Here is a 22,823-nt window from a genome sequence, read left to right on the forward strand (position 1 = left end):
TATGCAACATCCTCGGATTCCTCATTGGGAAGCAGTTTTAAGGATTGTTAGGTACCTGAAGGGTGCTCCAGGTCGTGATTTGCTATATCGGAGTGGAGGGACCCTTGAGATAGTAGGGTACACAGATGTTGATTGGCTGGTTCTATATTAGACAGGAGATCAACTACAGGGTATTGTACCTTCCTTGGTGGCAATCTTGTAACTTGGAAAAGCAAGAAACAAACAGTGGTGGCAAGGAGTAGTGCAGAAGCTGAGTACAGGACTATGGCTCATACCACATGTGAACTAGTATGGTTGAAGAACTTGCTACAAGAGATGGGGTTCTCAGTTGATAAACCCAATAAACTATACTGTGATAACCAAGCTTCTGTTCACATCTCTTCCAACCCAGTCTTCCATGAGAGAACTAAGCATATTGTGGTTGATTGTCACTTTGTAAGAGAGAAAGTGATAAGTGGAGTGATAACCACTTCTCATGCGAGCTCAGGAAATCAGTGGGCAGATCTCTTTACAAAGGGATTGTCTCGGGGCAGAGTAGATTATATTTGTGACAAACTAGGACTATATGACATATACTCTCTAGCTTGAGGGGGAGTGTTAGAATACACGAATCAGGGGTATTTTGGTCATTTTGGTTTATCTGTTTGAGAGTGAAAGGTCTATTTTATTTATGTTTAAGTTATGTGTCCCATCTTTCATGAGGGACAATATGGTCTTTCTTGTAACTCTATTATTTGAAATAAATACAAGTGGGTCGGCTAGGGAGGACTGATTTTCTTCTTCCTTCCTATTCTGGCCGAACTCTTCTTCTCTTCTCTTCTTCTTCTTCTTTCTTTTCTTCTTTTCTACTTTACAGAGAGGCCCTTAATTGGGTGATTAACTTAAATAAGCATAACATAAAAAAGCCCATTAGTTAGAAGGCCCATTAACAACATAAACAAGAACATAAACAAATAAAAACAGCCTATGGGTCATTTGACCCATTCTCTCTACAATTATTTTTTAAGTGAGAATTAAGAATTTAAGACCCTAACATGGACTTGTTTGGGCTTGCTTTGAGGGGTGTGGTACAAATGCGGCTCGTAGAATCAGGAATGCAATATGTTTTACATCACTTTAGCTACTTGAAGTAATGCAATTGAAGAAAAAAAGATTTGTGGGTTTTACGTGCTTGAAAATGCTTTATATGTTTGATTTTATTTTTAAATTTTCATTTGAATACTCTTTACATGTTATGTTTATGTATTTTAATTTTAGATAATAAGTTTTATAAAACATTTATTTTAAAATTTAAGTTTATACTTTTGTTAACTTTATGTTCAGTATTATTTTTTGTTGCTTTTTTGCATTTTTTGATTTTTTGGCTTTTGTTTTGAATTTTCTGACATTTTTTTTTATTTTTTAGCATTTGTTTTTTGTATTTTTGTGTGCCTTTCAAAAAGGCACATGCCTCGCCTTGCGCCTTGAGCGCAAATTGGCCCTTGCACTTTTAAAACACTGGCTCAACAATAACCTTAGATAACTCTTTTAATCAGTTTGTACTAGGACTGTCAAGAGGCTCCATAAATCTGCGACCTGATCTGAAGTCTGATCCTACTATCTTGGATTCGGATGAGTTATATGTATGGTCGGGTCAGATTTGGTTGAGGCAGTAACATCTTATTAATAATCGGATCGAATTCAGATGTTACCCATTTTGATCCGATGAAAACCCGAATCTGATTCATATACATTTTATTAATTTTTCATATATGTTATTATACATTTATATTTCAAGTTTACTAAAATATCCTAATGTACTTTTGATATTTACGATACAGTGTAATTATTATTTACTCTAAAGGTAACTGGATAAATAAGCCCCATTCTATCCCTAAGTCATGTCCCTTTCTCTCTTTCAATTCCGAACTTTGTTTGAGTGTCTCGATCTTGCTGCCATCCCAACCCCCACCCCCCGTTATTTCTCTTCATTGGTAGAACTACTATGCTTACGTTCCTTGTTAACAGTTTACTCTCCATGTTCTCTTCCTTAGTTTTAATAGAAAGAGGGAGAGAAAAATGCATAATAGGAAGGATGGAAAATTTCCGATTTGCTGCGGATGGTATTGCAGACAGTGTTAACGGTGGTGCTATGTGCTGTGGCACCTGTGTTTCTATTCTCTGTATATCTACATGTTTTACATTCTTCCAAGCTCCCCATGGTGCTTAATCTCCATTACAAAGCTTGCTTTCTTGGTTTCTCCCTCCTTTTTGACTACTAAATATCCAGTTCTCTCTTTATTTATTTTTCTTTTCATTGTTTATTTGATTATTTCCCGTTCAATTTCATATATCTAGTTAGGGTTTATAGTTTTTCTGCAAATTTTGTGGTTTCATCCATTTTGATTTTGCAGGTTATGGCTTTTTTCTTTTTTCTATTGCTTCTAGTTGGCGATGTTGGATTTGGATGAAATCCGAAATCCAATAAATCTGATTGGATTCGAATTTGAATGTGTTTTTCATACAGCCGATCAGATTTGAATTTGAACTTGGGTGCTGGGTTTTTTTTTTTTTGAGTTAGACTTAACATAGATTTAGGTACATCTGATCCGATTACAGGCCTAGTTTGTGCACACAAAGGAGGTTTCATTTTCTTTTGTTCGACACCCTGATTGGTGTTGATGTGTTTGTAGCCATATTTTATGAATAGGAAATGTAGGATTAACTGCATTTTGATATGGCATACATTTGGTAATTGGATTATTTTTAATACTCATTTCTCATAAATAATCATTACAGAATACTTTGTTTCAATTTGCTTCTCTGTATATATACACCCGAAAGGATAACTACCAAAACAACAGCAGATGAAACATCGTTTGCTTACAAACTCTCAACTCCTCACCACCTTAAAACTGAAAAAGGAAAATCTTAACCGATAAGGATAAGAAATTGATCTTGCCATCATGCTCAAACCAAACAAACCCAAAGTCCCGCTATCCAAGAGCCCAAAAGGAAAAACACACCACTAGCCCCTGCATATTTAAATTTTTTTCCTCTTCCAATGTATCAACAGGTTCAAAAAGTGGATCATCAGCAGCATCTTGCTCCCTTTTCTTCAACTCCATAAAAGCTTTTCTTGAAAAATCCTCACCTCCCAAGAAAAAATGTCCTGACATTTTACTTGAACTTCTTTGTTGATTACTTTTTCCAATACCATCTTCTCTACTGTCTAACTTGGTTAAAAATCACCTCAACCTCTGCCTCATTGTCTTCATACTCTCTCCCTGATTCTTTTCCAAGTTCCAAGTTCCTCCTTGGAATCAACCATCGAGGATTCTGAACTTGGTCCCCTTGATTTTCTATCCAAATGTTGCTGCACCTGGTCAGGGTTCAAGCATTTTCCTACAGCCTTATAAAATTGGATGTTTGATCCAATTTTGAGCCTTCCACTAGGTACGAAATCAACGCATTTAATCCCATTCTTATTTGTCTCCCTTCTCTCCTTATCAAGAAGAATTCCCTGCATCTCCCTTTCTAACGCAGCAACAATATTTCCTCTCTCATTTATTTTGTCTGGAGCATTCTTTTCAAACTCTAATGTCAGACCACCAACCTGTCTTTGTATTTTGATTCTATCACCAGAATCGAGCACTTCTGGATGAAAAAACTAACCATCTTCCACAAAATCCTTATATAGATGGAGATTGATTGCTCTTCTCCATTTCTTTCCTTGGTCACTTCGTCTATTGCCTCTTCAACTTCCATGATACTTTTACCATGCTCTCTGCAATGCTGCACCCTTTCTTCTGGTGACTGATTTTTCTTTTCATCTTGCCTTGTATCTTCTGTTTTTGGCTCCAGAGAACATTCTCTAATCCCATCCCCTCTCTTTTCTCCACTCCCACTTAGCACCCCAAGATCCTCACCGCAACCGACATCCACACCTGCCAAGGCTTAAAAAAATCTATGTCTGGAACAGCATGAGTTTGTATCAGTTTTTGTCAGGTGATTCCTCAGTTTTCTATTACATTTTGATATTTTCCATCAAAGTTTGCTATAGGTTTCTGTATCCTCAGGCAGTGAGGATATAAAACAACTGCATTCCAAAATCATTAGTGTAACATCAAGTGCACCCTACTTTGATAAGGTTGAAAATTGCAAACTGCTCTTTTGTAGATTATTATGCAATGGCACACTTAAGGCCAGGCCTGTGTACAGGTGTATGCAATTCTGCTGCTTATGGGACAGGACTTTACTGATAATAGAACCTTCATATGGACAGCAGTACTCAACAAAGATCTTGTGCAAATTCTGTTGTGGGCTGTGATTGGTGGGCCACTAGGCATACCACTATCCTAAAGCATGAGGCTGCCTGAAAGCAAGGGGTGTAAGTCTCCTAAGCATGTATTTTTTAATTAATAAATAATTAAAAACAAAAAAATAGATTAATAAACTAATATAGTAAATATCCCAAAAATGGGGAAGGACCTCAATTTTGCTTTACTGGGAAAATGGTTTTGGAGGTTTGGTGAGAAAGAGGAGGGTGATAGCAGCTAAGTATAGGCTCAAAAATTCTGTCTGGGTTCTGGGGGAGTCAAACCAATCATATGGTTGCTCTGTGTTCCAACTTTAAGAAAGTAAGAAAAGGTGAGGAAAAGGATAGAAGAATGAAAGAGAAGAAGATAGGAAGAAAGGGAAGGAAAAGAGAAGAAAAGGAGAAGAAAAGGGAAGACTAGAAAGGAGAAATCTGTTCACTTCTCCTTACTGTCGACCCAAGTTGTATTAGTATTCTACTAAGGCTGAAATGACTACAATACCCTTAGAAAAGTTACAGAAGATATAAGAGAGAAAGAATAACATGAAAAAGACAACACTGCCCCTGTTAACTACTTCTAACAATTCTAACACTCCCCCTCGAGCTGGAGTATATATATATCATAAAGTTCTAGCTTGTTACAAATATAGTCCATCATTGAGTGACCCACACTTTTAGTAAAAATATCAGCTACTTGGTCTTCAGATTTAACATTGGAAGTAACAACCTCTCCACTTGTCACTTTCTCTCTCACAAAATGGTAATCAACTACAATGTGTTTAGTCCTTTCATGAAACACTAGATTAGAGGCAATATGTGTTGCAACTTGATTGTCACAAAACAATTTAATGGGTTGACAAATTGTGATATTTATCTCTCGAAGAAGATGCTTCAACTAGACTAACTCACAGGTAGCATGGGCCATTGCCCTGTTTTCTGCTCCAGCGCTACTCCTAGCAATCATGTTCTGCTTCTTGCTCTTCCAAGTAATGAGATTTCTGCGCAAAAAAGTACAATAACCTTTAGTAGACTTCCCGTCCATCGGAGACCGTACTCAATCTGCATTTGAGTACCCTACCAGAGACATATCTCCCCCTTTCTTATACAAAAGCCCTCAACCAAGAGCACCCTTTAGATACTTTAGAACCCTCATAACACCATCCCAATGAGCAATTGTTGGATTCTGCATAAATTGACTGAGGACTCCAACACTAAAGGAGATGTTATGCCTAGTGATGGTAAGATAGATCAACTTGCCTACTAGTCTCCAATACCTTGTAGGGCCTTCTAATGGCTCCCCTTGACTATCAGTCATCTTCACATTGGGATCCATGGGAGCTTCAACTGGCTTGGATCCTAACAACCCAGTTTCATCCAACATATCTAAAGCATACTTTCTTTGGGATAGAAAGATTCCCTACTTCGATCGAGCTACCTCAATTCCAAGAAAGTACTTCAAGGTTCCTAGATCTTTAGTTTGAAAGTGTTGTTGTAGGAATTGTTTCAATTCATCAATTCCATGTGTATCATTGCTAGTGAGAACAATATCATCAACATGCACTGCTAGAATGATCTTCCCAGATGACGAGCCTGTACTAAACACAGAGTGATCAACATTGCATTGTTTCAATTTCAAAATCTTGCACCACACTACTAAAACAATCGAACCATGCCCGCGGTGATTGCTTCAGCCCATAGATAGCCTTCTTTAATTGACACACCTTTCCTGACTCCCCTTGAGCAACATACCCAAGAGGTTGCACCATATATACCAACTCTTGAAGATCACCATGGAGAAACACATTTTTGACATCTAGCTGAAATAGAGGCCAACCAAAGTGGGCAGCTAAAGAAATGAGCACTCGTACAAAACCTATTTTAGCCACAGGAGGGAAGGTTTCTGAATAGTCCACACCATAGGTCTAAGTATACCCCTTTGCAACAAGTCGAGCGTTGAACTACTCAATACTACCATCTTGATGGTGTTTAATTGTATATACCCATTGACAACCAACGGCTTGCTTCCCAGGTGGTAAGGAAGTGAGATCCCAAGTATTATTGGACTGAAGAGCATGAAATAGGGTAAACTCTCAAAGAAGGTAACATTCGGAGTGTTAGAATGCTCGAGTCAGGGGTATTTTGGTCATTCTGGTGTATCTTCTTGACTGTGAAAGGTCTATTGTATCTGAGTTTAAGTTACGTGTCCCATCTTCTATGAGGGACAAAATTGTCTTTCTTGTAATTCTAAGTTTTATGAATAAAATTCAGGTGGGTCGGTTAGGAGAGTGATTTTCACATTCTCTTTAGTCTGGCCGAACACTCTTCTTCTTCTCTCCTTCTTTCTCTTTTCTTTTTTCTTCTCTACTTTGACCTAGAATCAACTAGGGTTTATTCACATGGTATCAGAGCTGTAAGGTCGTATCCTCACTTCTTTCTTGCTGTTGTTCTCTTTTTGGGTTCACCGCCAACCTTCACAGTCATCTTCTTCTTTTCCGACTGACCTGAGTGGAGGTTCGATAAGGGGCTGAAAAGGAGTTGTCCTTTTGTGGGCCTGGAGGTGAGAATGCCTCTGGTCGTTGCTGTGGTGGTTGTTGGAGTGGTATATTAAACCCTCTATTCAGTATCGAAGAGGGCTGAATGTGGACAGGTATGAACACTACTGTTGCTGGTCCAAGTAAGGGACTGTGAATGTTTTCTTTCTGCTTCAAAAGTTGGTTGTGGTGATGCTCGGTGTGACCGATATGCATTTCAGTTGTGTTCCTCTGCATTTCCCTTCATATGTATGCTGAAAGAAGAGTTGTCGACTGCTGAAGTTCACAACAGCAGTAGATTGGTGGTGGTTGTGTCGTGGTGATTGGTGTATCTATGTTTCTAAATATTTAAAAGTTGATCTCCTGGACCTTGTGTGTAATCAGTTCTGCAGTGTGCAGCCCAAGTGTTTGATGTGAAGACTGAGTGATTTCAGCCTTAGTGTGTTGATGGTGAATGGTTTTGCAGTGTGCAGCCCAGGTGTTTGATGTGAAGACTGAGAGATTTCAGCCTTAGTGTGTTGATGGTGAATGGTTTTGCAGTGTGCAGCCCAGGTGTTTGATGTGAAAACTGAGTGATTTCAGCCTTAGTGTGTGGTGTGTGGTGTGTAATGTGTATTTAAAGAAGCTGGAGTTAGTGGTGTTATAAGTGAGATAAGCCTTGTGAAAGAGTGTGAGGTTGTGCTGTGTATTTGAAGGTGAAATATTTAAGATGGCTTCATTTGAAAATGGGAATGATAACAAAACAGGTGCCATGCTTTCTCCAGACTATCTAAGTGTTCAAATGACATCCATCAAGTTGAATGGTGAGAATTATGTACCATGGGCAAAATCTATGGAGGTGTTCTTGAAGGCCAAGAGGAAGATAAAACATGTAAGAGAGGAGAAACCTTCCTCTGATTCCCCTGGGTTCAGTGACTAGGAACAAGAAGATGGACAGATAATGACATGGTTCTGGAACAGCATGGAACCAAAGATTAGTGTGAACTTCATGTTCCTAGACACATCTAAGGAAATCTGGGATCATGCTAAGAAGTTGTACTCTGGACAAGACAATACAACTAGGGTGTATCAGTTATACCAAGAGTACTTCAATTTGAAGCAAGGGAGTCAAAGCTTGGAAGAGTACTATGCAAGTTTGAGGAACATTCGTAATGAGCTCAATGTGTATCACCCTCTAACATCAGATGTCCAGGTCCAACAACAGCAACGTGAACAGCTTGATGTGACTAGGTTTCTTGTGGGCTTGAAGGCTGAGTATGATCCCGTTAGAGCACAGATATTGTGGGCTTGAAGGCTGAGTATGATCCCGGTGGAACATTCTTCCTTTTCTGATAGATCTGGTTTGGTAGTGACTAAAGGGAGTGGTCGTGGAAGTAAAAGTGGTGGTGGCAGCAGTGGCCCTCCAAGCAACCGTGGTGGACACATGTTTAACCGGGCTAGTGGCCGGACTGGAGGCCGAGATTCAAGGGGAGGCCGTGGAAAAGGAAGGAGTAATGCTCAGAGAAAATGTACACATTGTGGCTTAGAGGGGCACACAGTTAATTTCTGTTATGATTCGCATGGTCCACCCAACACTTGAACTAACCATGCTACATCTAAGAGTAGTAGCACAATTACTGAAAGCCAACAAACTGCCCCAACCCCCTCCACACCCGCTTGTGCTTCCGGGCAGGAAATGGTGAGTGTACCACGGGCAGTATATGAGCAGTTCCTTCAAACATCTCAGCAGAACACAACTAAACTTGCCCATTCAGGTATAACTTGCTTAGCTTCCAAAGCCTCACCCTGGATCATTGATTCCGGAGCCTCGGACCATATGTCTAAGACTCTTGATGTATTTTCTTCCCTTTCTCGCTCCTCATCTCAGACAGTTGCACTTGCTAATGGTTCTACATCTCCTATTTGTGGTGTTGGTGATGTTGATCTCTCGTCCTTATCTTTAGCATCTATTTTATATGTTCCTAATTCCCTTTTAACCATATGTCTGTTAGCAGATTAACCAGATCCCTTAATTGTTCTGTAACATTCTATCCTTCTTCTTGTGTGTTTCAGGATCTCAAGACGGGGAGGAAGATTGGTGGAGGGCATGAAGCAGGTGGTTTGTATTACCTTGATGGTGGTGGCCCCCCAGTGGCTTTTTAGTCGTCTCTTACTCCTCTCCAATGGCACTACAGACTTAGTCATCCCTCTCTCAAGGCTTTGAAGCTGCTAGTTACTTCCTTGAGTCATCTTTCATCATTAGATTGTGAGTCATGTCAGTTGGGAAAACATCATCGAGTCTCATTTAGTCCAAGAATTGATAGTCGTGTCTTAAGTCCTTTTGCTTTAGTTCATTCTGATGTATGGGGTCCAGTTAAAGTGGTGTCATACAATGGGTTTAAGTATTTTGCAATCTTTGTTGATGACTTTTCAAGGATGACATGGATCTATCTTATGAAAGACCGTAGTGAATTGTTCTCTATTTTTCAGAAATTTCATGCTGAAATACACACTCAATTTGGTGTTCATATGAAAATACTTCGCTCCGATAATGCCAAAGAATACATCTCCTCACCATTTCAGCAATACCTAGAACATCATGGAATAATTCATCAAACTTCTTGTGCCTACACCCCACAACAAAACGGTGTAGATGAACGGAAAAATAGACATCTTCTTGAAACTGCTCAGTCCTTGATGATCAATATGCATGTCCCAAAGCATTTTTGGAGTGATGATGTTCTTACATCTTGTTTTCTGATAAATCGGATGCCCATGTCAATCCTTGGAAGTCAATCCCCTTTCTCCGTGTTGTTTCCCACTTTGTCTCCATTTCCTCTCACCCCAAGAGTCTTTGGCTGTGTTTGTTTTGTTTCAACACTTGGGGCCTGGAGTAGACAAGCTAGATGCTCGAGCTATGAAGTGTATTTTTCTTGGCTAATCGAGGACTCAGAAAGTGTATGTGTTATAACCCAAAATTTCATAAATCGTTTGTGTGCTCTGATGTCACCCTCTTTGAATCAGTTCCATTTTTCTTAGATGTCGGGGTCTCTTCTTCTCCCTCTGTGGTTCCTCTTCCTATACCGGTTGTGGGCCCTCTTCCCATAGCTCCCATTCCTACTGCAGATGCACATCCTATGCCTGTTACTACAGAGAGGCCGCCAATTACTCAAGTGTATACTCACAGAAGTGCTTCGGCTCCTCCTCCACTTCAGCACCTGTCAACAGATCCTACTACTGCTCCTTCTCCCTTAGATCTTGATCTCCCTAATGCTTTGCAGAAAGGTAAGCGTACTTGTACTTCTCATCCCATTTCGGACTATGTTTCCACTGCTCACCTTTCTACTTCTCATTGCAAGTTTATATCATTACTCTCATCGGTCCCCATTCCCAAGACTGTACAGGAAGCCCTTACCTCCCCAGGGTGGCGGCAAGCCATGTAAGAAGAACTCTCTGCTTTACAACATAATCACACGTGGGAACTCACCACCCTTCCTCCTGGTAAGCACACTGTTGGGTGTAAATGGGTCTATACAGTGAAGCATCTTCCTGATGGCAGTGTGGAACGATTGAAGGCACGGTTAGTGGCCAAGGGCTATTCTCAGTTATATGATGTGGACTATATGGAGACATTCTCTCTTGTGGCTAAAATTGGTTCAGTTCGGGTGTTGATCTCATTAGCTGCTATGTATGATTGGCCTCTTGTACAACTTGACATAAAGAATGCCTTCCTACATGGTGATCTTGTTGAGGAGGTGTATATGGAGCAATCACCAGGGTTTGTTGCTCAGGGGGAGGCTAGTAAGGTGTGCAGGCTCAAAAAGGCAATTTATGGACTGAAACAATCTCCACGTGCATGGTTTGGCAGGTTCAGTGAAGTGGTGAAGGCCTTTGGGATGAAAGTGTCAGGTTGATCATTCTGTGTTCAGCTATAACTCAAAGGATGGGAAAATCTTGCTAGTCGTGTATGTGGATGATATTGTCATAATTGGAAGTTACAGGAATGGAATTGACAGGCTGAAAAAATTCTTACAGGACCACTTCAATACGAAAGATCTGGGGAAGCTAAAGTATTTCCTAGGAATAGAGGTTGCGAGGTCAAAACAGGGGATCAACCTATGTCAGAGAAAATATGTTCTTGATCTACTTGAAGAAACCGGGTTGTTAGGTGCTAAACCAGTAGAGACTCCTATGGAACTCAATGACAAGTGTGGATGCAGGTGAAGAGTTTGATGATCCTGGAAGATACCGGAGGTTAGTGGGAAAGTTGAACTACCTGACCATCACCCGACCAGATATATCATTTGCTGTGAGTGTGGTGAGTCAGTTTATGCAACATCCCCGGGTTCCTCATTGGGAAGCTGTTCTGTGAATTGTTAGGTACCTAAAGGGTGCTCCAGGTCGTGGTTTGTTATACCAAAAGGGAGGAACTCTTGAGATAGTAGGGTACACAGATGCTGACTAGGCTGGCTCTATGTCAGACAGGCGGTCAACCACAGGGTATTGTACCTTCCTGGGTGGAAATCTTATAACTTGGAAGAGCAAGAAGCAAACAGTGGTGGCAAGAAGTAGAGTACAGGGCTATGGCCCACACCACATGTGAACTAGTATGGCTGAAGAACTTACTACAGGAGATGGGTTTCTCAATTGACAAACCCATGAAACTATACAGTGATAACCAATCTGTTGTTCGCATCTCATCAAATCCCGTCTTCCATGAAAGAACTAAACATATTGAGGTGGATTGTCACTTTGTGAGAGAGAAAGTGATTAGTGGGGTAATAACTACATCTCATGTGAGCTTAGGAAATCAGTGGGCAGATCTCTTCACAAAAGGATTGTCTCGAGGAAGAATAGATTACATTTGTAACAAGCTGGGACTATATGATATATACTCTCCAGCTTGAGGGGGAGTGTTAGAATGCTTGAGTTAGGGGTATTTTGGTCATTCTGGTGTATCTTCTTGAATGTGAAAGGTCTATTGTATCTGAGTTTAAGTTATTTGTCCCATCTTCTATGAGGGACAAAATTATCTTTCTTGTAACTCTAAGTTTTATGAATAAAATTCAAGTGGGTCGGCTAGGACAATGATTTTCACATTCTTTCTAGTCTGGCCGAACACTCTTCTTCTTCTCTCCTTCTTTCTCTTTTTTTTCTTCTTTCTTCTTCTCTACTTTGACCTAGAATCAACTAGGGTTTATTCACACGGAGCAACAAAAGCTTTTCGTAAAACAGGATCATAGCAATAGCATTTGTAACCATTTTGAGTACAAGAGTAACCAAGAAAAACACATCTAATAGCTTTGGGGTCAAGTTTGTCATGGCCTGGACCCAATTTGTGAACAAAACACACATAACCAAACACACGAGGAGGAAGAGAGAAAGGCGAGGTGGAAGGAAACAAGATAGAGAAAGGTGACTTGCCATCTAGGACTGAAGAAGGCAAACGGTTTATGAGAAAACAAGAGGTGAGAATTGCATCACTCCAATAGAGTTTAGGAACTGACTGACATTTGAATCAACAAGGCCCGAGTAGTTTCAATCACATGGCGATTTTTTCTCTCAATCATACCATTTTGTTGAGTGTGTGAACATGAGGACTGATGTATAATACCATGAGGGTCAAAATAAGATTGAAAATTATTATGAAAGTATTCATTTGCATTATTTGAACGAAACACTTTAATGCATACACCAAACTGATTCCTTATCTTAGCATGAAAAGATAGAAAAGTAGAGAACAATTCTGAACGATCCTTCATCAAGTAAATCCATGTCATTCTTGAATAGTCATCAATAAATGTTACAAAATATCTGAATCCATTATAAGATGACACGCAACTAGGACCCCAAACATCTGAGTGGATTAAAGCAAAAGGACTTAGGACTCTCTTATCATCCCTAGGAACAAAAGACTCTCTATGGTGTTTACTCAACTGACTTGACTCACAATCTAGCAGAGTTATAGACTGCAAGGTTGGGACTTGCTTTTTCAAAATACGCAGAGAAGGATGACCAAGACGACAATGCCACTGATGTGGTGTAAGTGCAAGAGAGCAATGAAGAGCCTTCTGAGAACCATGGTCATCCAAGTAGTATAGTCCTCCAACTTCACAACCGCCACCAATCGTCTTCCCCGTCTTGAGATCCTGAAAGACACAATATGAAGGATAAAATGTTATTGAACAATTACGGGTTTGAGTAAGCTTACTTACAAATAGGAAACTAAAGGGAAACTTAGGAACATAAAAAATCAAGAGTAAGCTAAGGTCAGAACCAAGAGACACATTACCGATACCAGTAATAGTAGAAGAAGAATCATCAGCTAAGGTAATGGTTTGAGAGGTAGAAGGTGGTGACTAGGATATAAACATATCTGAGGAGCTAGTCATGTGGTCTGAAGCTCTAGAGTCTAGAATCAATTGCCCAAGGTGAAGGTGACGAACTAGAAGCAAGACAAGCAGTACCTGACTTCACAAATGTAGCAGCGGTAGAACTAGAAGAGGCAGAATGGCGAAGCTTTTTATACTCCTCACGTGAAATAGAGATTGTGTCTTTATCCTTACCAACATCGGAAGTAGGAGCATCTTTTGTCACACTAAGACTCCCAAAATCACCTTCTGCCATTGCTTGGTTAGCCCAGGAAGATGGAGGGCCATGAAAATCATAACAAAAGTTGACTATGTGACCTTCTCATCCACAATGTGAGCACTCATGGGCTGAACCATGGGCACTACCACTACGACCACCACCACCCCTTGCACCACCAAACTCTCTACCACCTCCTTGTGCACCTTTGGGCCCAAGACCAAAACCCCTCACATTTCCTCCACCTCTAAGGAAAACCTCCTTTGAAAACCACCATGGCTGATCTCTTTGAAGGTGGGGGATGATCACTATGTGGAATTGAGGCTCTCCTTACGTGAGAGAAAACCTTAGATAAGGATGGAAGATCACTACTCCCTAAGATTTGGGCCTGCACTGGTTCAAATTCAGACCTCAACCCAAATAAAAATCTTGCTACATCTAGATGTTCTCGTTGTTCTTGTTGAGTCTTCAAATCAGTGGATAGGGTTTGATAAACATTGAGCTCATTCTTTAAGCGTTTTAGAGAAGCATAGTATTCTTTAACACTTTTATCCCCTTGTTGAAGAGAAAAATAGTCTTGGTACAACTGGTAAATTCTTGTGATATTGTCTTGTCCAGAGTACAATTGCTTGGCATGGTCCCAAATCTCCTTGGCCGTGTCTATAAACATAAGGTTTACACTAATGTGATTCTCCATACTATTCCAAAGTAATGTCATAATTTGGGCACTCTCTTGTACGCATTCATTGTACCCTTCTGATTCACTTTTCAATGGACCCTCCTTGATGTACTTCAACTTGTCTCTTGCGATGAGAGATACCTCAACCGACTTGGCCCATGGGATATAATTAGTACCATTGAGTTTCACCATGGTTAATTGAGAAGTCATGAAATCTGATTGCACAACTACTGTAGGTTTAGTATTAGCATTTGACAAAGCCATGAGTGAGAGGAGATCACTGATTTGTCACCTAGGCAAACTGTCAAACAGCTGGTATGCAAGTATGCAACTACTGTAACATACCTTTTTCTTTAGGAAAAACACCAAGAATTATTAGTCCTCTACTTTAGAAACACTTGGGAAAGATTGCATACTTACCGCAAGGTGTCACCACAACACAAACCACTACAAAATCACCACACATTGAGGAGCACCTACCTCATAACTCGAAACATCACAAAGCTGCCCTCCTTGAACTGCCAAATAGAGGGCTTTTAGAAAAACACCACTAACTCACACAACACTGCAACTTGAGGCATTAAATCCTCTTTTCCAAGTGGGCGATCAGTCCTCTTAAGTCCTTTTCCTTTCCAACAAAGAATAGAGAATATTCTCTATTCCTTTCCAACAAAGAACAGTGCCGCGAACAGTACAATCGACCTCAAGGCTCTGATACCATGTTCCAACTTTAATAAAGTAAGAAAAGGTGAAGAAAATGATAGAAGAAAGAAAGAGAAGATAGGAAGAGAAAGGGAAGGAAAAGAGAAGAAAAGGAGAAAAAAGAGGGGAAACTAGAAAGGAGAAATCTGTTCACTTCTCCTTACTGTCGACCCAGGTTGTATTAGCATTCTACTAAAACTAAACACCTGGACTGATACTACTGGAAGTCTAGTGGCTAGACCTGTTAAATAGGTCTTTCTAGTAGTCCATATGTCTACTCCATAGTTTCTTGCCCTGCCTGGGCATACCATCAACCATTCTGGGTCTCCTTGGAGTTTTTCCAAGGACAAACCCCAAAAATCCTTCAGCCTACGACAACCAGCAGAAGAACTCCTTGAAGAAGAAAAAGAAGAAGAAGAAGAATTTTAGAATAGGGCAGCTTAACTCTACCCAGCCCATCAAAATGATATTTATATTAGGGCAACATTAAAAAACTTAAGATTACAACTTTACCCCCCATTAGTAAGGGATGGAGTAACTTGAAATAAGAAAGCCCAAGCCCATTAACACTTAATAACAGAATTATAGCTCAAGAAGAGATAGGAAGACATAACACAAATGGCCTGAGGCCCATACTGTCAAGTCCCATAACAAAGGGTATGCTGCTGGACACAACTGCTTATGTGCTCTGTCAGAATCATACTGAGTCATTCAACCATTTGTTGCTTCACTGCTGTTTTCCCTATGAGATTTGGATGAAGGTCAGGAACTTGTTTGAGGCGAAAAGTTGCTGCCCTGAATCGGTAGCAGATTTTGTGAAGAGTTGGAGAGTCAAGGGCCTCACAAAAGTGGGAAAGTTGGTGTGAAACCTGACTCCTGCTGCAGTTTTTTGGTGCATATGGCAGGAGAGGAATGCAAGGATTTTCAAGAATCAGCACAGCTCCAGAGACGGTGTTTCAGAAACTTTTGGGGAAAATGTTCTCTTGGTTAGCAGTAAACAGTGTTTAAGGACAGATTTTAATTCATTTTTTGCTGTTAGGAATCTTTTTTGTAAATCAGGGTCTGGGGGTTTAGGTCTGCTTGGGCAATTCTTTATAAATCCCTATGTACAACTCCTTGTTGTACATATTTTTTCCTATTAATGGATATTATAATTTCCCTGCTTCAAGAAAAGGGGAACTTTATGAGGAATTAGAAATTTCCATATTTGAAATTTCTAATTATAAAACCATCACATTTAAATATAAAATTGAGGTATCACCACATCTTTGATTAAGTATCATTGGCTATCAATACATCACTTGCAAAGTTACAAATTAAAATTTCAGAATTAACAATTCACATGAATTGCATAATATTGACATAAACAAGTATGCCATCTCATATTCAGATGAATGTAACGCATTTATAATAAAGTATTATAAATGTATCAATGTATGTCATCTCATAACACTTATGTTTATAGTATTTTATTGTAAATATTGCTATAAACAAGTTTGGAAGGTTTTCCTCCATTATGTTACGTTAATATGTAATGGGTAACACGATGAAATGGTTCCCTCATTTCTATTTATAATACTTTATTATAAGGAATTGTCTCAAGTGTGTCTATGCCTCTCTTCTATGCTTCTGTGCATATTCTTAGCACTTAACATTCATTGCAAAATGTTCTGGTGGGGGCATTTTGTTTTTTCTCTGTTTTATGAGGTATGTTCTCTTATTGAAAGGGAAAAAGGGCTATTACCTGATGTTGCTCCTGACTATCTTGGGTCTTGGATGGGTGGATTGGAAACGGACCTAACCTTAAGCATTTTCTCAGACAAAGTGGCTGCTCTCAAACTCAACCCATTGATGCAGGAGCTGAAGATTCAAAATTGGAATTTTATGAAATTTTATGTATTTCTGTATTTTTGGACAGTAGGGGTATTTTTGTCATTTTGCAATTTTCTGTGGGGTCCAATGATAGGGTTTAAATTTTCTAGTTATAGTTTATGTTTAAAATTTCAGTCATTGCATAAGTAGGATTAGAGTTATTGAGCTTTTGAATTGAAATAGGATATGACAGCTTAGTTTGAGTTCTACTAGGATTATTGAGTCTAACAGTTTGACTCCTAGGTTATTATAATTTTAGAATCTATAAATATGTGTGGATGTTTTACACAAAGTGCAATGAAGTTTCTTGAGTTTTTTACAGCTTATGCCAACTATGGTGAGTGATTCCCATGCCCTATAGTGATTCTAGGCACCATGTTAGTGATTCCAGGTATTTTCTCTCTTATCCTTTCAAGAAGCCATTACAGCCATAAAATTCTGATCAAAGAAGGCCATTCAATATTCTCTAAGGACTAGAACTGAGCTGGTCCTACATCACCCATGTTCTCATGCTTGTCAGCTAGAGATATTACCTTTGCACCAAGCAATGTCCCCTATCCTCCCCTTTGCCTATTTTTGAAAGGATAAATGAGCTTCTCTCTCCCCATGTAGTTGATCCTTATCTTGGGGTGGGAAGACTAAGGAGAGTCTATTTTGGGCTTTGTTGTAATTGATCCTTATCTTGGGGAGAGTTAAGAGTGTGTACCTCTCCCCATGTACTTTATTATATTTGTTTTTTCTCTCCTTTCCCTATTTTTATTGGCATCCAGGTCATTTTGGAGATAGTTATGAAATCCTTCTGTCTATGATCTTATTCCTATTGCTCCTATTTACCTGGTAGGAGCAGAGTAGGAGGGGCTTCAAGGTTAGCATTCTTACAAAAATGGAGCAAGCTAGTCAGCATGAATCATGCTACTTGCTGTAGTAATTGTTTCTTTCTTCTTGATGCTTAAATTGAATGGAGATCTTAATAGTTTATAATTTAATGCTTAAATAGTGTATAATTTTTTTTTCTTCTGCTGACGTTAAGAGTCTTCTTAATTCATTAGGTACATAGAAGAAGGGGGGCTTACAGGTGAGCGCAAGCGGTGGGTTCCACGGAGGGGTAAGACCCCTCTAGATCCCGATGCCCTTGGATTTATTTATTCAAACCCAATAGAAACCTCCTTCAAACAACGATGTCTTGAGGAATCAAAGATGTACCATCGGAAGCTTCTGAAGACCCTAAGAAATGAAGGAATTGCAGCTTTAGGAGATGCATCCGAATCTGATTATCTCAGAGTAGAGGAAAGATTAAAGAAGATAATAAAAGGTCCTAACCAAAATGCTTTAAAGCCCAAGGCAGCTAGTAAGATGATAGTCTCTGAATTGAAGGAAGAGTTAGAAGCACAAGGCTTGCCAACTGACGGAACTAGAAATGTGCTTTACCAGAGAGTGCAAAAGGCAAGGAGGATAAATCGTTCACGTGGCCGGCCTCTTTGGGTTCCACCTGTGGAGGAGGAAGAAGAAGAGGTAAATAGTTATTTCTTTATCAATCTTTTCTTCTTGTGCAATTTAATAAACAGGCTACTTTTTTTGTTATATATTCTTGTTTTCTTATTCTGTGAGTTACTTTGTTATAAACCATTATTATTGTCTTTCCTGGATGTCAAGAGACATACTCAGATGTTTCTGCTCAATTTTTATTCTAAATCATTCTTAATGCTTTTTCTTGCAGGTTGACGAGGAATTAGATGAATTAATTTCTCGTATTAAGTTGGAAGATGGAAATACAGAATTCTGGAAACGACGTTTTCTTGGAGAAGGAATAAATGGTAATCATGACAAGCCAGATGATGACATTGAAGATTCAGAACTTCAATATATGTTGAATGACGCTGATGTTGTCGAGGATGTTGCCAAAGAGGGTGAAGATGATGAAGTTGATGAAGAGGAGGAGGAAGTTGAACAGACCGAAAGTCCAGTGGAAGACAGGGTTAAGGACAAGGAAACCGAAGCTGTTAAGCCTCTTCAAATGATTGGGGTCCAATTGCTGAAGGATTCTGAACAAACAAATTCCACGGCGAGAAAATCAAAGAAGAAAGTTTCCCGGATATCAGTAGAGGTTTGCAATTAAAGGATCTGACCTTATTCTTTTATTGTTTATCCCCAATCCTTTCTTTGTGAGGTTTGTTAGGTGAGTTGTCTAGAACAAAAGATCTATAATATGCCAGAAACTTCCACATGGCAGCTTTAGTAGTGGCCACTTTGTTATGTTGTATTTGTTTGGGTGTAACTTGACTGTGACACATAGTTGTCATTTGTCAAGGCACCTAGGCAACACCTAGGCTATGGAATCTGAAAGCATAAAATCTAAGGGTTCCTACTTCTCCTAAGCTACTTTATTCGTCGGTCTTCTCCGTCGTCGGTCTTCTCTGTCTTCTCTTCTCAGTCTCGGTTGAAACAATGGAAACTCTTCTTAGTTGTTGGTCTTCTCTGTCTTCTCTTCTCAGTCATCAGTCTTTTGACTCTTTTCTGTCTTCTCTTCTCAGTGATCAGTCTTTTGACTCTTTTCTATCTTCTCTTCTCAGTCTCGGTTTAGAACTCAAACCCAAAAATCTTGTAACATACACATAATTCTAATAAAAGAACTATCTTAAAAAAAAATGTAACATACAACATGGTGTATGTTAATTAAATAAAACCAGCCAATAAAATGATATAAATATATATGGGCATTAAAAAAAATGATATAATATGCATGGGTAATATGAAAACCATATTAGCGTTAGGCTAGGCGACCTCTAAAAGTCACCTAGTTGCCGTGACACTATGATGCAGATATGGAAGCAAGGAAGCAAACTCATAGTGAAACAAATCAGTTTCCAATTCCCAACTATATGGGGTTGGCTACATGAATCCTGTTTTGCTAATCCATTCTATTTAAAGTCATATCCACTGTTAAATTATTAGTTCTTAAATCATTTGTTACTGCTTCTACCCATGTCCTTTTTGGTCCACCCCTAGCTCTTCTAGCCCCTTCCACTTGTAAAAATCACTTCCTCTAACTAGAGCTGTTGGTGGTCTTCTATGCATGTGACCAAACCATCTTAGTCTATTCTCTCATTTTATCGCCCAAGGATGACTTCATTTTTTAGACATGTTTCTTGAATCTTGACTGCCCAATACTCTGCTCCATACAACATAGCTGGCCTTACAACTGTTTTATAGAATTTTCCTTTTAATCTAAGTGGTATTCGCCTATTAGAGGTGCAAATGTACCAGATCATGATCTGATCCGATTTTATCAAATTCGGACATCCCTTGTTGGATTTTCAAATTGGATCGGATCATAAAGTAGGATCTGTTTTGAAATTGGATCAAATTCAAATCACCCCTATCCGTTCTGATATATATTGATTCAGATCCTTGTTTGAAATCTAATAAAATGACCCAAATAAAATTTGAATCAAGGGTTAAAGAATCCAACAGATTCGAATTCAAATCAAACCATATGGATTTTTTTATCGGATTGGATTCGGATATATTATATACCCCGGTTCAAATCCGATCCGATCTGTTTGCATCCTGACCGCCTCTCATACAAAAGTCCAAATGCACCCCTCCATCTTGCCCAACATGCTCTAATTCTTTGGATGACATCCTCCTGAATCTCTCCCATGTAATGAATTATTGAACCAAGGTACTAGGTATGGTCATATTTAGTTATCTCTTGGTCTCCAATCCTAAGTGTACTCTGATTTACACTCCTGTTATTACTAAATTTACATGTCATATATCCTGTTTTAGTCCTACTTATTTTAAAACCTCTTGTTTCTAAGGCACTTGTCCATAAGCTTAATTTTGCATTTAATCCTTCATTAGTTTCATCAATTAAAATAATGTCATCCACAGACAACATGCACCAGGGAACTTCTTCCTCAACATGTTTAGTGAATTCATTTATGATTAATGAAAATAGGTAAAGGCTAAGTGCTGAACCTTGGTGAAGACCCATTGTATCTGTAAAATAAGAAACTCTCCTGCGGGTGTTTTAACATTGGTTGTTGCCCCCTCATACATAGCCTTAATTAGGTCTATGTACCTATTTTGAACCATAGTTTTCAAGGCACCAAGGTGAGGCTAGGTGACAAGGGGGCGCCTTGTCACCTAGTCGCCTAGGCGATGGGTTTTTTCAAGTAAAAATATGTATCCTAGGGTAGTTCCTTAGGTTCCATAATCATATTTCCTTAATAATTATCCACAATTTAAATGAGAAAAGTATAGACTTCATGTTCAAGTATAGAAAATCAACATATTCCAACATATTCATGAGAAAAAAAGAAGAAAGAAAAGAAATTTAAAAAAATATAAGGGCTGAACCCCTATTTCTGTTATAGGAAAAGAAGAAAAGAAAAGGTTGAAGAAGAAAATTGGTATATAGTATAGACACACAAAATTAGTAAAGAAAGGGGAGTAAATGTGTTGGTTAGACAACATTTTAAGTTCTTCCTTACTTATTGGTTCAGGTTTTGAAGTCTTTCAAGGTTCAATACAGCATTTAGCAATGTTTGTGTTGATTAAACCCTAACAAATAAGAAAATAATAAAAAGAAATTAGTATATAAACACAAAATGAATATTATAGTTTTAAAATGTCTATTTTAAAATTATAACCTCAAAAAATTAAGAATATGAAAGTTCTAACACTAGAAAACTGCTTGGCGATTAGGTGAGGCGAGCCTCCAAGGGCGCTTGTCGCCTAGGTGCCCGCTTAGGCATTGCCTTGACAACTATGTTTTGAACCCCTTTCTTTTCCAAGACCCACCATATTATCTCTCTAGAAACTCTATCATAATCCTTTTCTAGATCAATGAACACCATATGAAAATCTTTCTTCTTCTCTTTGAACTTTTCTATCAAGTGTCCCAAAAGAAATAATGAAATATAGTTTTCATGGTTGATATCCCTAATATGAAGCCAAATTGGTTCTCTGATACACTTGTTTCAAGTCATAATCTTTGTTAAATTATTCTCTCAAAGTTTAATAGGGTTTCAAGTCGTAATCTTTAGTTGTCTTAAGAATAGGGTTTTAAGTCTTACAAAAGTTTACCATTATTAATAAACTGAATTTACTATTTATGGTAATTTTGACTTACTATTTGTAGTGATTCTTGTAATTACTATTCAAAATAAAATCATGATTTACTCATCATCATCATCTTCTAAGCCTCCCAACTATATGGGATTGGTTACATGAATTCTGTCTCGCCATTCATCGTAAAATCATGATTTACTGTTTTTAATAATTTTAGTTTCTTTGCATTAAGTTATAGTAAGATTAGTAAGGTGTTACTGGAGTTATTTTAGCAGTTAGAGACCTTATTTGAATGTTCCTATGAGTTTCATCTTAGTTTTTAAGTCGTTAGAAGTTGTTTTGAGTCAGTTTCCTAATTCAAATTGGAGTCTGCAGTGGGACATCTGACTTTTTATATTAAGTCTATAAATAGAGTTTTTGTAATTAAAAAAAAATGTTGATTTTTTGAAATAAACCTTGGTTTAGTGAATTCTGGTGGTTGTCAGGAATTTCTCTCTTCTCCCTCTTTCACCTTTTTATACTTATATGGCAATTTCCATCTAATAGACTGCGATGGGGCAAGAGGTCACTCTATCTAAATGCATGTTCTGTATTGAACATTTCATCTTTCCACATTGCCAGACCTAGGGATGAGATATGGATAACATAGGAAACCAAGGATGAACAGTTGGAAAGACCATGCTGAGCCATATAAAATGCCATCACATTTGCTGATATGCAATTAGGGATAGGATTAGCTCTTTACATCATTCAATTTTTACATTTTAGAATTTCGTCCTGAATAAAAATGAACTGAAACTGTATATTATTAATAATACATTTGTGTTTAATTACATATCTTCTATGTTACTATATTTGAGCCAAATGTCTCTTGTCCTAACTCAATCTTAATACTCTTCTGGTTAAAAAATAATTTGGGCCAAAATTCTATCCCAAGTCACTGATCTGATGTTTCACAGAAACTAAACTGATAGTTTCTAATCTTTTTTTGTCAAATCTAAACTCTATAATATAGAGGCCGATTTGAAGCATGCTATTCTTGTTCAGGCTTTTTTTAAAACCTGAGCTCACCTTTTTGTTCACAAAAGCTGGTGTTTGT

The 22,823-nt window shown here is 38.6% G+C and overlaps 1 protein-coding gene across 2 annotated transcripts in view; it reads left to right on the forward strand.

Moving 5' to 3' along the window:
- Positions 1 to 22,823, forward strand: part of PTAC3 (plastid transcriptionally active 3) — a 104,540-nt gene that overhangs the window by 76,061 nt on the left and 5,656 nt on the right. For both annotated transcript variants that reach the window (XM_088978851.1, XM_088978852.1), the window contains exons 9-10: positions 17,698 to 18,160; positions 18,366 to 18,752. In XM_088978851.1, coding sequence (XP_088834977.1) covers positions 17,698 to 18,160; positions 18,366 to 18,752 — 850 coding nt within the window. The remainder of the gene's footprint in view (positions 1 to 17,697; positions 18,161 to 18,365; positions 18,753 to 22,823) is intronic.

Source organism: Nelumbo lutea, chromosome 3 (assembly GCF_056320005.1).
Source record: "Nelumbo lutea isolate HS-2025 chromosome 3, American lotus-T2T, whole genome shotgun sequence".
Lineage (NCBI taxonomy): Eukaryota > Viridiplantae > Streptophyta > Magnoliopsida > Proteales > Nelumbonaceae > Nelumbo > Nelumbo lutea.